The following is a 15348-nucleotide window of genomic DNA, read 5'->3' as shown; positions in this document are numbered from 1 at the left end:
GATGAAGCCAACAGGACCACATCATCCGCAAAAAGCAGAGATGCGATCCTAAGGCCACCAAAATGGATCCCCTCAACACCTCGGCTGCGCCTAGAAATTCTGTCCATAAAAGTAATTCAACATTTAGATTTAGACTGAATATTTAGATTTAGATTTAATAGGTTTAGATTTACCATTTTGATTTTTCAAATTTTTATAAAATGGTAATATATAACAGATTTTAGATATTTCCATTTTAAATGTAATAAAAGTGAGAAAAGTTAGTTAAATATCAATAAACTCTCTGCTAAATCTTTTGGATTCAAATTTTGACACTAGGCGCCCCATACCTTTCGGACATGCATCAATTGATTCCATACAATTATTATTTTTTTTACATTATTTGCTTATGTCACGTCAATCAAAGTGAAACACACTTTCAGACAAGTATATTTAATTCCCTATAAAACTAAAATTCCTCATCTCGTCATTAATTTCTCACATAAAATTTCTATAAAATACGCTGAAGTTTGTGGTTGAAACAGTGTTTCAAGGGGTAAAAATATTTTTGCAAGGCACTTCAACTACATTTTCAGCTCTTTGCGGTGGAGATGGACAGCATTCCTGCCACGTGATAGTAATGTGCTGCATGCAAAAATCTCAAACTGGAAACATCAGTGTCAGCCCAACAAACAGCTGTTCAATAAACAACATTCTCCGCTCGCTTGTCTCTTTATCCCTCAGGAGCTCATAGCATGTTTTCAGCGGATGACGATGAGGTGATTCAGCCTGCAGCCCTCGAATGAACGGGTTGGAATCCCGCAGCCAGGGGTCAACAATTTTAGCAATTTCAGAAATGCAGAGAAGCCAAAGCAACAGGATAAAACAGACAATTGGAACTGGATGCCACAGACTTAGGCTGCTTAATCGGAAAATTATTGTTCACTTGACAAAAACAACAATGTGCAACCTGCAAAGTCATGCAGAAAACGGCTTGTTGAAACACAAAGCGGCTAACAATGATGCACCTGCGAGCTATTTTAAGCTTTGGGGATAATATTGACACAGTTCAGGTGCAGGTGTTATTTATATTTCAACTTAGCATCTACAAAGTTTATTCAAAGTATTAAAATTTTTGAATTATAAATGTGGATTTGCATCTATTTCAAACACTTAAAGCTTATTTATCCAAAAGAGTAGAAAGGGTCTAAAAAAGAGTTCAAATGACATTATATAAAATATTCTCCTCTTGGAAGCTCTGTAAGACTAACCAGAGGTTTTCACAAGCAGAGTTTCCTTTCACAGAATCCCTTTGTGAGGCCAAATTAGAAAAGTGCAGACAAAAGCCTGTGCAGCAGACACTGCCAACAGCCCTACTGAAGTTAATCTTTGGTAAAAGTTTATTGACCACAAGCTTCCACTTACCCAGTGCCGAGCAGGCATTGAGTCGCCTGGCAACCGCTCCATCTGCCAAATCTAGCAGGTACCCAATCAGAACCAGCCAACACGCTGCATGATGGTGCCTGAACAAAACAAGTGAGAGTAAAGTTCTTCTACTTGCTGACAGAAAGCCTTTTTTCTAAAGGTGAAATGTATGCCAAGTCTCAAAAGCTAATTCTGTTAATTTAGGCAAAATGTTGCTGATGAATGTAGTGAAGACAATTTACTTGCAAAGTACTCAGAGGTCTTAAGGTTTTTTCTCATTTTGCTGCAGAGCAAATGTGGAAAAAGGTGCAAGGATTTTACTTTTTAGTTTACATGCAAAAAGTCATGTCAGGTGGAAAACTAACACTGATGCTATCAGCAATGTAAAAACACATTGGTGATAGCATTATGCTGTGGCAGTAACTTTCATTTCCAGCTAGGATTCTGTGTTTTGATTTGCTTTTTTGGCCATAATGAAATTGGTTTATTTTCCAAAACTGCAATGGAAGAACTTAATTCATATCATGAGTCACTTGATCAACAACCAGACATTGCAATGGGCACAAACCATGAAGAAGAAGACAACAGGAAGTATTTGGAGGTTCATGGTGTGGCTTGTTTCTTAATGATTAATTGCATGAACAAATGCATTCAGATATGATTTTAAGTTAGTTTCTTATTTAATGGAAACACCGCAATTGTGAAATTGTAATTTATGACATCAGCACAATACTGACAAAGATTTTCGCACATTTGTAATGGAAACAGAGCCAGTGAGACAAAAGGTTCAAATGGTAGGATGCATTTTTCAAAATGCTTTATTTAAATATGTTCAGTTTCCCCACTGTGTTTTGTTTTTGTCATTCTGAGCACACTTTTGACTGTTCTGCGTGCACACATTCGTTTTCTATAGATTTTGCTCTTTTCCTGTGTATGACTTCTCTCTCGGATCATAAACTCCATTAGTGGTGTGTTTGCTCACCCGTTCAGGCTGCTGAGGATGGAGGCCATGCCCATGACCATGTTGGCCATAGATAGAGCATTAGCAGCATTTTTCCGTGCAAACTCCTTGATTTGGAGCACTGTCGCATGATCGCTCAGGAGGAGCTTGTTGGCGTACTGGAAGAAATCTGAGAGCAAACAACAGCAGCAGTTAGTAGCGGTCCTTGTTGGATCAACAACCCCCCACCTTGATCGGATGAGCACACCAGCCGACCTTCTCAATGGGAATAGCTTACTGATTTGATCTGAGTCTGAATCAAACCTTAGAGGGGGTTAGGTGCTGTAAATACTTCAGTATATCACCCATTACTGATAAGAATGTTACACACCAGTTAATAGGGAAAGAAAACATTACTCCCAAACTGATGCCCCCGTCTGATGTAAAAGAAGTATGACTTACCAAGCTGTTTGTTTATTGGACGGACATCAACCTTACGATACATTCATCCGTTTTCAGATCAAAAACATGTGTTACTATCAAATCACGCAGTTAAATTTGCACATCCAACACCAATCTGTGTTTAATTACTCAGAAAATCTCAGCATGTGTTAAAAGATTTTTTTAAATATAATGACATGCAAGAACATGTGCTGAAGTATAAGTACATGTTACTGGTCAGCATTTACAAATGAATATATTGGGGATCAGATGCTGGTGTGGGGGACAAGCTAACAACATGTGGAGGGTTACTGTGCACACACATCTGGCTACCTTCACAGAGAGCCGGACCTACTAAACTGACACATACACAACATGAGATCGATTAGCCTGTTAACACTGACCTAGCAAAAGATGGTGGCAGCAGCGCTCAAACAGCTGACTGATTGTTTAGATCAATTAATAGCACTTGGACTTGGGCTTTAATGGAGGGAGTGACAGTAGGTAAACACAGGACTGTGGAAAAAGGATTCAACTCATCCTGAGTTATTCCATTTTTGAGCTGAAAATCTAGCATCCAGTTGTGTTTTATGTTTGGATTTAAGCTACACTGGCAACAAACACAGAATGCGGTGAAGCTAATATTACTAATATTAATTTGTGTCACTTTTTCCTGTAGTATGAAGCTGGACTCCTAGATTTTGGGCCACTTATTGGAAAAATGTTTATTATTAGGAAGAATTTCCTTTTAAACTGTTTCTAACAATTGATTAGTGTGACTTTCTCAGACAACAATTTTAAAGCCAAAACATTTCTCATCTATTTGAGAAATTTTTTGCATTTTGATTGAAGTTAAAGCTTGAACTGATTTTCATATGTTACTCTAGAGATTGTTGAACTGAGCATTATAGTTTGTTACCTTTTTTCTTTAGTCAAAAGAAAATTGAAACACATATTAGTGCAGGAACTCAAAAAAAATGTTACACAAATATAATATGACAGTTCATAGTTTATTTGTTCTCAAAGCAATAGCAAATTTTTATATGTAATTTTTACACAAAATAGGTCTTTGGAGCCTGGCCTCTCTAAAATAGGAAAGGTGCTATGAGATATAAATCATGGCATCGAATGTAAACGTGTATATTGTAAAGAGAAAAAGCTTTTTAACTAGAATATTTCAAATGGCCCTTCGGCTGCTTATTAGGAATACAGAAATAGATTGAGGGAGCATTATGACTTTCTCCAAAAGTCCTCAACACAGGTGAGTGAACAACGTTAAAATGAGGTGGACAACCTTCTTGTCAGTCTTAAAAACCGACTATCTTTTAAAAACATTTTCCACAAGATTATGAAGGTTTTAGGTTTGAGGGATTGAACAACCCGAGGCTGGGTGATGCTTAACTGAGCTGAACAGCTTGCAGGTGTTATTTGTGAGCATAAAGTTTCATGGATAAGAAGATGTGTTGTTTTGGAGTGACTTTTCCTTCTTCTTTACACTCTTTAACAGCAAAAAGTCAGTTAACTTCAACTGACTTAGAAATTAAATGACTAATCCATGTATTTTACGTCATTACTTTTATGTCTCCAAGTTACTGTATTTAGACAACGTTTCTCTGTGTATCCTCTCTCTTACTTGATAAATTGTCAAATAAATCTTTACCTAATGAACTGTAATTATATATACATATATTGAAATAAATAGACACACCATAAGCTACAAGCACAATAACTATAAAGATAAAGTTTAATTTTAAAAAATGCTCTTTGAGTACATTTTCCCTGATATCATTGGGACTGTTAGCATGTGATAGCATACAAAAGGTATGAAAGCAGGAGGAATTGAAAACTTTTTTCCACAGAGTTTTACCTTTAGTTAATGGGCAATGGTTATAGACTGTCTTACAATATGATTATAATTTGCAGAATATACATTTACTAATTACCATTTACAATTATTGATAGTAAGATACAAATTTGCTGAGACTGCCAGATTCCAGCCAAAAATTGACCCTCACAAATATTATGTCTATACTTTTTTTTCCTTTTTTTTTTTACGTGAATCAAGTAAAAGTAAATACTCTGTTCTCTCAGTCTCCTCGCTTCAAAGCTAACTATATTCTCTCAAGTCATGATGCTGATCCAAGAGAGTATGCACAGATATTAACCTGCAATTTTTTAAATATTTTTTTATTGTTGCAGTAGCAACCCTTCACGAGATTTTCTCCCTGAACTTCCTTTGATTCCAAAGCCAGGCGAGTGCATCTGAAAGAAAACAGTGTATGAGACAAAGCACACAGCCAACAACAACTTTCACTTGACAGCATGCTTTTTTTCACTATGTTGGACTTTATCCTAAAGCTACCACCTGGCATGTTAAATAACTATTTTTATAGGAAAACACAGAACAGAAGGTGTTGCAGAACACCTATTTCATATATTTTAACTTTAAACATAGTGAGTGCCGACACAGGTGTATAAAAATCTGTGGGGGTTTTTGTGATCACTTGGCTGGATATTAAAAGAAAAAGACAAATCCAGAACCAAACAGTGGCAATTTAAAGCAGGTCTCTATTTCTGGATTCCTGCCTAATTAGTGCAAAGCATGATGGGAAAGGCCCTTGTTATGTAATACCCTGCCATGTTACCAGGTAACAGCTAAAGAGAGTGCATGGAAAAACAAGGAAAACTCTTAACTCAGAGTGCACAACCAGAATAAACAGAAATGAACTTACTGAGCTAACTAAACCTTTTCTTTATTAAACTGCACTATTGCCACATCTAAGAGTAACAAATAGCTAACAGACTTAGTTATAAAAACATTAAACTTTACAGTTTGTACGTGTTGTTATCCAACTGTTCTCTGCATATAAATGAATGCAAAGGTGACATTTTCTTCTCTTACATGCATATTAACAGATTAGGTACACAACTGTAATAATCATGCATGGAAGGGACAATAAATGCATTTAGGACCATATTTATCACATGCATTATGCAGGTGTATCTCAATAAAAGAGTTTCTTTATTCCAATAGTTCAACTGAAGAACTGAAAGTCATATATTACAAATCATTTTTTAAAGATCGATTGCAAGCAAGTCAATTATTTTTTCTACAAATTCTTATAATTGATGCTTTTAAGTAAGCTTTTCAAATTCAGCTTCTTAGATGAGTAGAATATGAATTAAGACCAATAGAAAATAGATTTAATACAAAGATGTTGTTACATCACATGATGATGGGCTGCTAACTTTACTTATATCCAGGATAAAGTTACTGCCAACCTGTGCAAACAGGGTAAAGCCATGAAGGGTCACTGCTAAAGAATCTGGTTATTTAGCAGATTCTTGTGACATCTAACAATATTAGAAGTGAAAACTAAAGTAGTTTTTTGTACAATTGACTTTTTATTTTTTATTTTTTTATTTATTTATGTATTATCATTATTCATTTATTTTTACAATGTTATCCTCTCCTGTAAAAAAAAAAAAAAAACTTTAAACCTCTATGTATCACTATATCAGAGGATGAACCACAAGTGGGAGTATTTTACTGTGCAGAGTACATACCAGAGGAAGGAGTCAGGAGGATCATGGTTCACAACTAGGCAGCTGAAAGAGAAACAATCCTCCAGTTATTGTTGTGCAGACGTAAACATTTCTGCTTATTAAATTTAAACAATATTTAGACAACAAAAGTGTCTGAAAATCAATAAAAGCATGTGTTTGTATAAATAGCTATATTTTTGGAGATATGTCATGTAACAAGTCGTAATTGCTTGTACTTGAAAAAACATCACATCATCCCAGGTGCACAATACTCTATTTTCTGAAAAAAAAAAGAATAATAATTTTTTTAAATCCAGAAAATAAAATAAAAACGTCCTCTTTGCTGGAGGTTGTAATGCGCACCGCGCTCTCTTCAGCGCCAGATCTCCCTCAGCAGCTTAATAAAAATCCATCCAAACACCATCATTAAGACGCACAAATGCGCCATAACGAATCCTAACAAAGTGCGCTGTATAAGGATTCCCTCATATCAAAAGTGAGAAAACAGTTCTAGCTTGTTCAGAAAAAAAGTTTGTTTCATCTTACCTGAAAGGAGCTCCACAGTTTTCCTAGTTTACTTTAATCAAATGATGGAGGCGTGAAAAATGCGCGCGCACTACATGCCAAATTGTATTGTAGGCTATTTTATTTATTTCTCCTTCTCCGCTTTTTGAAATGCAAAAAGTATTCCGTCTAGTATTATTCTGTTTTCTGTGTCAGTATGGTTGAATAAACAAATGAATGCACAGAGCAGGACACCTGTCTATGTGCTTGGTGGCCGCTATTTAAGCGCGTCCTTTTAAAGTAGCAGCAGTGACAAATCCGCTGGAATATTCCAAGCGGAAATGACGTAGACGTAGACCCCCCCTCCACTCCCTCCTCACTTGTTTTTTTCCCCCACAGCCTGTGAAGTTACTGTGAGTTACAAAAAATGGATATTCAACCAGACAAGAGATACACCCAGGCTGTGTAAAAAGAAAAACAAAAGTTTCTACAGTCTGACATTAAATCAGATTAATGACCACCAACATTATGCTGGATTTTTCTTCTCTCATTACTTCTTCTATTTCGGAAGCGCAGATGATATTACAGTATAAAGATTTTGTAAGATTTTGATTAATTCACAACGTCTGAGCTAAACCTGAAAAACACAACTTAATAAATTGGAATAAATTGCGGATAGAGCTGAAAATGTGTGTGTGACTGTGGCAGCCTGTGAACATGAATACTTACACCAGTTCTCCAAAGAGGAATGAATGCATCAGAATTCCAGCAAACTGTTGTGGGAATATTGTAAAGTGAAACACAAAGTATTTAACTCAAGTCCTACAGTTTAATCAGCAAGAAATGAAAAAAGCTAATTAAAAGTAATTAAAACGCCTATGAAGGTTACTATGCTTAACTTGGATCATGTATGAAAGACAACCATTAATCAGATTAGTACAATCTATTGATTGTAAAACTTACAGAAGCTATTTGTGTTTTGAACAGCACAGGCTCAATAAAATGAAAAAAAAAAAGGTTCAGACAAATTATTGAAATACCAAAATTATCTCAATGTAACAGAACTGTAACAGAATGAATGATGGAAACTTCAGGACAAAACTGTCTCTGGTTTTCACTCATTCAGCCTCAATGTTTTTACAACATTTGAGGCTAAAAGTCTCTAAATTTTACATGAAAGTATTGAAGCAGCATTGGGCTAGTAATGGACTCTGACTGGATTCTGCAGCATGCCAATAGCATGTATTATCAAACTAAAAAAATCTGACTCATCACCAAACCTGCTCTCTATTTGTGGTCTGAGAAATATCACCAGTTGTCATTTTTATGCCTTTACCCTTGAGATCATTTAGCTGGAGTGAAGCTATCCTGTATATTACGGAAGGCGTCAGAAAGGAGTTTCCTGTAATGTTTCATTAGACAATGTTACGTTTCATTACAGGATTTGCAACTTTTTTTAAAATACCAAGTTTATTCTAAGTACTGAATTGAAGGGGGTAGCTATTTATCATCATTATCATATCAATTATCATCATTTTATAAAAATCAGCATCCAGTTTGACATAGTAGGGGTTTTTTGTAAAGAAATTTGTCAAAAAGCCAAACTTTATTGATCATGACTTTTTGTAAAATCTGTAAAAAGGGTAAAACATTCAAGAAGTGAATATTTTTTGGAATTGTATATTTTTGGTTTATTAATTGCTGAAAAAACTCATTAATATAACTTATGACTGAAATCTTTGTCTTCTTTCATAAAAATATATTTTTTCTAAGTTTTTAAAATGGAATTAAGTTAATGTAAAGTCTTATAAAAGCAGATGAACCTTAAGACTCTTTTGCTTTGTTTTCCCACCAAACTGCTTTGAATAAATGCATCTAATGCGTACAGTTGAAACTAATTCCGTTTTTGTTGCATTATCATCCTCTTGCATGTTTGGTGCTGTTATTTGACTTTGGAAATGCACTTTTTGTAAATTGTGTCTATTTACTCATTTTACAAACATGAACCATGACAAAACCTGATTATAAAAATATGATCAGATCGAGTAAAGGGATGTAACACTGACACTTAAGGGACCGGATGGATTCAACTTTGTTGCTTTCTTTATAGAAAACGTTCATTGTTTCTAGAAAATACTACACTGGATGACAAACAGTAATATTTCAAATTCTGACCAGAAATTCAACTGCAGGACAACAGAAACCAAAACATATATATGTTGAAATATTGGATATCGTCTTTGATTTTTCTCATGATCTTGTTTTGAAAAAGCAGCCTCAAGTGAGCAGGGAGCTCAGATTTTACATAGCCAGTTACAACGTACAGTGAGGTCAATGTGCCGATAGGCTCTCTAATCTTGTTATGTAACTGCAGTGTACAAACACAGTTATAGTGTGCATTGTTCAATTTGCTTTCAGCGTGAATTCATATTTTTTCTAAGTGACATACTATTTTTATATTCTTTTTAAAGATTGTTGTAGCTTTTAAGATAGATAAACATGACAAGGAGTCAGTGAAACTATTTCAAACCATCACTAAAACAAAGACAGGACTACAAACAGGAAAGCCCATAAACACACGCAACATTAGAAGAATCCTACTTTGTCATCTGAACAGTCATGTTTAGCCTACAAAGTTACAATGCCGTCTTTATGTGTCATACAGATCATGTTTATGACACACAAGCAATGACTATAAAGTAATTGAATCATGTTGTCAATGTTTGGTGTTCGGGATCGATAAATATATAAATCGTCTATAATATTTTAGAAATGATTTCTGGTCATTTAGCTGTACTGGCATATTAAGGCTATGGTGGTAGAAAAAAAATTCGGCCAAAAATTTTAAGATCAATCTCAGAAATTTTTTGAGACAAAAACTTAGAAATGTCTGAACTTGAAACTGAACTTTCTAAAAAAAAAAAAAAAAAAAAAAAAATAATTGTCTTGTGCAGTTCTTTTTTTTTAAAGAATTTTTGAAACTCTGAAGTTTTCAATTGTTTTCTAGAAAACTTCTAAAATTAATCTCAAAATGTAAGTTTTTTTTCTAGCAAGTTTTTCACTTTTGGAGCTCAGAAATTAACTTGTTTTTCTATAATTTTTTTTTAGATAAATCTCTAAATTTCTGAGTCTTATGGCAGAAATGTATATATTTTTTTCTATTTATAATGACCCTAAAATGGCGTTGTATATAGCTCAAAACTCAAGATGGAATGGGCAGAACTATCTTCTACTTAGGTCACATTTGACCTGCTGGCTACAAGAGAAGTGCAATTCTCAAAAATCTCTTTAAAATGTCCTACATGGATTATAGGTGAAGATAAAAAAAAAAAGCTGACAGCATCTACTAAGATTCCTCAGAACAGAACATTAAAAAGGTTTGAGGATCATGATTTTAGTTGACCTGCGTTCAGTTCAACCGAGGAAACCCCACAACAATGGAGGGAAACTATATTTGTAAAGATCAAGGAAGATGTTTGCTTAAATTGATTCAAGTAATTAAATAAGAAACTTTTAAAGAAACCTGTACTATACCGCAAAACACAGCAATGTAGTGTGAAAAAAGAAATCCCAAGATTACAAAGAGCACATGAATTTTGTTTTTATTTAGGAAACATAAAGTGAACGGGAGAATCTTTCCAACATGGGTAATGAAAAAGCCAGATCTCAATGACATCAATATTATATTCCAGTACTTTCATTAAGTTAATTCCCAAATTTTGTTCAGAAGTAAAAAATACCCTTTTTCATGGAACCAACATACAAATTTCAGTCACTACTTAAAGTGGACTTTTCAACATAATAAAGGTAAAAAAATTAAATATTATAAACCAATAAACAGTGACTGCTTCTCGACAGGTTTGTATTAATTGATATCTTAAATGTAACAATCCAGTTTAAGGTCAGATACCCAAAATGCAGGCAACAACCACAGCTGGACCAGCTCCTGCTCATTCATGGTAACACCCATCTCATGCATTCATGCACTAGATGTCTAAGACTTATTGTTTCAAAGAATAAGACCAGTTTGTATCCACTGGGACAGGGAAGCTCCAGTCTAGCACTTTGTGTGGGCAATTTGAGAGGAATTTGCTGAGTGGGGGAACGACAATAGAGTATGGGAGACAATAGGCAAGAACCCCAGGTATTAGAAAGCTAATCAATCAACAAAAGCGGTGGAAAAAGAGGCAAGCAGAACAAAATGCATGAAATAAATAAAATGAAAAGATGCTCATTTTAGGATTATCAAAACAAATATTTTCAGCTACCAGTAAGAAAAAAAAAATCCAAGAACCCCAAATAATTGTGTGACTGTGGTTTGCCACGTGGTTGAAAGGAAGCGTGTGAGCATGCTTATCAGAGCTACACTACAGATCACAGCACCCTGCAGGAGGTTTCATCTGACCGAACATGAATATGAGCTGCTGTAGATGAATCCATCTGCTGAGTAAACAACCCACGGCGCCATCAGAGGTTTATAGCTTTCCATGTTAAAGCTACCAAACCCGACATTAGGGTTAAAAACCCGAGGCAGGCAGTTCTGGGTTGACCCTCCTGAGGATATGGATACAGACACATACACACTCCAGGCTTAAAATGGAGTGACCTGCTGCAAACAGAAAAAGGTAAAACATACTTGAGCAACATATTTTCTTTGAATACACTCACTTCCTCAACTGAGATTGTTATCTACCTGGCTGGCAGATAATCTAAACACATAAAATAACATATTCAACACAACCACACATAAAAAAAAAAATTATACTTTTTTTTTTTATAAGTTTTTACTTCTTTTTGAGATCTACTCAATCATAAAAGGCAAGTGGAAGCAACAAACCATGCCATATTTTAGAGCTATGTGAAATTCCATGCATATCAACAAATAAACTACTGCTTCTTAATTTTTTTTAAAACTACAAATACAGCCAAATTACTAGAAAAAAACCGATCTCTGCATGTAACAGAGACACACGTTGCATCTTCATGTGTGAAAATTAGCACCAAGTTTCATTTCTGTTCATAAAAAAAGAACAAATAAAGAAAGAGAAGACATAAAAAATTGTCGTGACTTACTTAAAAGTGACACAAAACAAAATCGAATAAACATTCATACTTGTAACAATTGTTATTGTTTGTATTTGGCATCCTGAGTTGAATGTGACTGTGACCATGTGTGTTCATCTCCCCAACAGTTTGCCAAGCATGCTCGCAGATAAAGATTTCCCTACAGAAGTGAAGAAAAAACAAGGCCTACATATTTTCAAGTAACAGTAGAGTTAGGCCTGTACAAAGCCTCAGACACACAATATAATAACCCAGAACAAATTCTAGGAAAGATAAAGAGCAGTTTTAATGTTAGTTTGCATGTTATCCCCCACAAACATTATATATATTCAAATGTATATAAATAAAAAAAATTCAGTGCTGTCAAAATATCTCCAACTCCGTAGGACCTGACCTATCTTAGAAGGGCTAACGAGCTCTACTAGTAATCTTCTCATGGCTAAAAGTACTGCTGGAAGTATGAAAACCTTACTACTCATCCTTTATCAGTCCTTCATTCAGAATACAACACTGAGGCAGAGAAGACTTGTTAATATTGTTTTAAATTTTCCTCTCTTTTTGGTTTTGCTGCACACAGAGAAAAGCATCAGTTGCGTCATGGTTTGTTTTCTTTAATTTTGTGTTTTCTTTCTTTTTTTTTTTGGTTGCAGCAAAGCACCAAGTTTGTTTCAGGCTCTATGAGTGTTAAGTCTCTCCAAGGGAGTCTGCTGCATGTGTAATCGCTCCGTAGTCTCTCAATGTGTGTGTGTGTGTTTGTGTGAGTGTGTGTCCTGGTGCATGTATGTCTATGAAGAGCAGGGCTGAACGTTGATGCCGTGGGCAGCGTGAGCCTGCAAATCAATCGGCTGGCCGGGCTGCAGTCCAGGCCGAGCGTTCGTCAGCATCAGGTTCCGAACACAGCCGCTGACTCCTGATGAAAACTTTCCTCCTGTCATAGCAGTCATATCTGGAGCTCCACCTGTGATTGCAACAAACACAGATTTAAAACTGGCCTCACATTTGACCTGTTGGCTAGAAGAGAAGTGCAATTATCAAAAACCTCTTTAAAATGTCCTATATAGGTCATAGGTGAAAATAAAAAAAATGCTGACAACATCTAATAAGATTCCTCAGAACATAAAAAAGTTTGATGATCATTATTTAGTTTTGCACATTTAGAAAAATCTAAGAAGCTTTAAAATAAATCATAGTACTAAATTTAAATATCTGTATGAACCTTAAGTTTCAATGCTAACATTTAAGGATATTTGCAAAAAAGTAATATGAAAACAAACTTAGAAATGAGTTAATATTTCATTAGTGATAGCCAGTGGCGGGGGCTCTTTCTCTAGTCCACTAATAGCAAACCTAATCTTTAGCTTAGCGCTTTTGCTAACTTTGAAAATGTTTAGCATACTTAGCTTTCATGAGGTAAAATTTTGTTAATTTACTTGGCCTTTTTATAAACTTTTAACTGAATAAAGTTCCATGTGCACTTTGAAACTTTCCGTTATTAATGGTTAAGAATCCTTCAAGTAGATGTTTATATCCATGCTCTTATTTTGAAGAGGGTGAAGACTGTTTATACAGTTCCATTTCCTCTTCTTACGTTCTCTTTTTTTACTCAATAACTTTATTCCAAAGAAGAAACAAATATGAATAAAATAAAACACTTCTTTGGAATAGTATAGAACCAGACACAGATTTGAGTACAATATCTGAAGGTGTTATAGAAAATTCAACTTATAATATCAAAATTGAACTGGTGCTAGATGATTGTAGATGTAGCCTTGCCATATCCGTCAATAGCATTTTTGCTATTTCAGTCTAATTCTGTATTATTCTTTAAGATACAGGCAGAAACAAAACCAAAGGAAAACATATTGGGCCAAATCATTTTAAATATTGGGATTTTGCACTGAAAAGCCTTCAGTGGTTAACCTCTGGATTAATCCCGTCAGGTTTTCTCACCCAAGTATATGCTGCCTTTGGTGTTAACCATGAGGCTTTTGCCTTTAGATTGTCCATGTTGTTTGTCTCCTCCATCAATTTGTATGAAGCCATTTTTTCCAACTCTGGAAGAAAAGAGAAACAACTGAGTTCAGACCAAAAAAAAGAAGAAAAGCACAGGTGTATTAAAGCATTAACTGTTAGATGAAGCATTTCATGAAAAGTCGGAGTGGAGCGTTTAAGATTAATCTTTCTACATCCACTGAAACTGAAGATACACACCTGGCTGCTGTGATCTTATGCCACTTTCCGTCGTTGATGGCGGTTGTTGATCTTATTCTTGCCTCTCCACTGCCCAGCTGGTAACTAGAAATAATATAAATAATCATCATTACTGTAAAATGCACAAACTTAAAATGATTTTAACCACATCATCTAGAGTTCAACCAAACAAAATGATTATGGTGTAGAATCACCTGAAAACTAGGTGTCCGTTCTGTAGGCCAAGGCTGATAAAGTCTTTTCCTTTGCTATGTTCTCCAGGTACCTGAAAACAAACATGTGAAGTCAATAAAAGGGCATTTGTTTAATTATTTAGTCCTATGAACTTCTGACCCCTGACAAAGTGGCTTATCGTAACTTTCCACGTTAAGGGCTGCACTTAACAAGTATGATGCTATACGTTGAGGCAACATTCCCCAAATGTAACAAAATCTTCCATGGAAAACAACATTGGTAAAGAAACAACCCTGAACACAAACAGTCCAATAACATACATGTACATTTTCACCTTAACAGCAAAGTAAAAAGTCTTCAGTCCAATATATTTTTCAACATTTTGTCATGTTATGACCTTAGCTTCCTCCATCCTGGTGATTACTCTGACCAGCATTTCAGTTCCAGGAAAAGACAAGAAAATCCAAAGCATGATGGTTCCAGTGGCCATTTTTATACTGTGCTCAGTGTGATGTACAGTTAATTTTTCACCCTTCATAATATTTCATGCAAGTTACAAACTACAGGTGTAGTCAAATCTGACCAGAGCATTTTCTTTCACATACTTGAAAGAACATGCTCTGTGTTTCCTTCATGGCTTTTGGCAAATTGCAAGAAAGGAGCCATAACAAACCACTGGTCTTATGGTGTGTTTCAATAATGCCCAATTCGTGGAGTGGCTTACTACTAGTTGTTGTGATGAAATATTTTTCCTTGGAATCTCTGCAACTCCTCCAAAGTTACCACAGGCCTTGTGGTGGCTTGTCATGTGTTGGAAGGTTTGTGATTGTACCATAATATTCAATTCTTTCAGATGACAAGTCAAATAGGGATCTCTGAGATGTTCCAAGTGTAGGATATTGTTTTACAACCTTATCTTTCGTTAAACTTCTATGCAACTTTATTTGTGATCTTTCTGATGAAGATGGTCTCAATTTACTTTTGCACTTGTCCAAATTATTCGTACTAAACTTTAGTTAGGGGTATTAGAGTGAAGCGGGTGTACACCACACCTTTTAGATTGG

General features: G+C 35.2%; 2 protein-coding genes across 21 annotated transcripts in view; both read right to left on the bottom strand.

Annotated features, from left to right (window-relative positions):
• tmem269 (transmembrane protein 269) overlaps positions 1-7145 on the bottom strand; it is a 10743-nt gene extending 3598 nt beyond the window's left edge. Inside the window, exons 1-4 of the mRNA XM_008414488.2 lie at positions 6878-7145; positions 6353-6394; positions 2387-2534; positions 1405-1502 (exon numbers count right to left, since the gene is read on the bottom strand). Of these exons, the coding sequence (XP_008412710.1) occupies positions 1405-1502; positions 2387-2534; positions 6353-6377 (271 nt within the window). The 5' untranslated portion in view covers positions 6378-6394; positions 6878-7145. The remainder of the gene's footprint in view (positions 1-1404; positions 1503-2386; positions 2535-6352; positions 6395-6877) is intronic.
• Positions 7146-10411: 3266 nt separating this feature from the next.
• hspg2 (heparan sulfate proteoglycan 2) overlaps positions 10412-15348 on the bottom strand; it is a 127341-nt gene continuing 122404 nt past the window's right edge. For all 20 annotated transcript variants that reach the window (XM_008414489.2, XM_008414495.2, XM_008414497.2 and 17 more), the window contains 4 exons: positions 14305-14375; positions 14111-14194; positions 13850-13953; positions 10412-12857 (listed from right to left, as the gene is read on the bottom strand). In XM_008414489.2, coding sequence (XP_008412711.1) covers positions 12685-12857; positions 13850-13953; positions 14111-14194; positions 14305-14375 — 432 coding nt within the window. In that variant the 3' untranslated portion in view covers positions 10412-12684. The remainder of the gene's footprint in view (positions 12858-13849; positions 13954-14110; positions 14195-14304; positions 14376-15348) is intronic.

This window comes from Poecilia reticulata, linkage group LG7 (genome assembly GCF_000633615.1).
Source record: "Poecilia reticulata strain Guanapo linkage group LG7, Guppy_female_1.0+MT, whole genome shotgun sequence".
NCBI classification, from domain to species: Eukaryota; Metazoa; Chordata; class Actinopteri; order Cyprinodontiformes; family Poeciliidae; genus Poecilia; species Poecilia reticulata.
The sequence above is the reverse complement of the archived record's forward strand: the minus strand, read 5'-3'. Positions and strand labels throughout refer to the sequence as shown.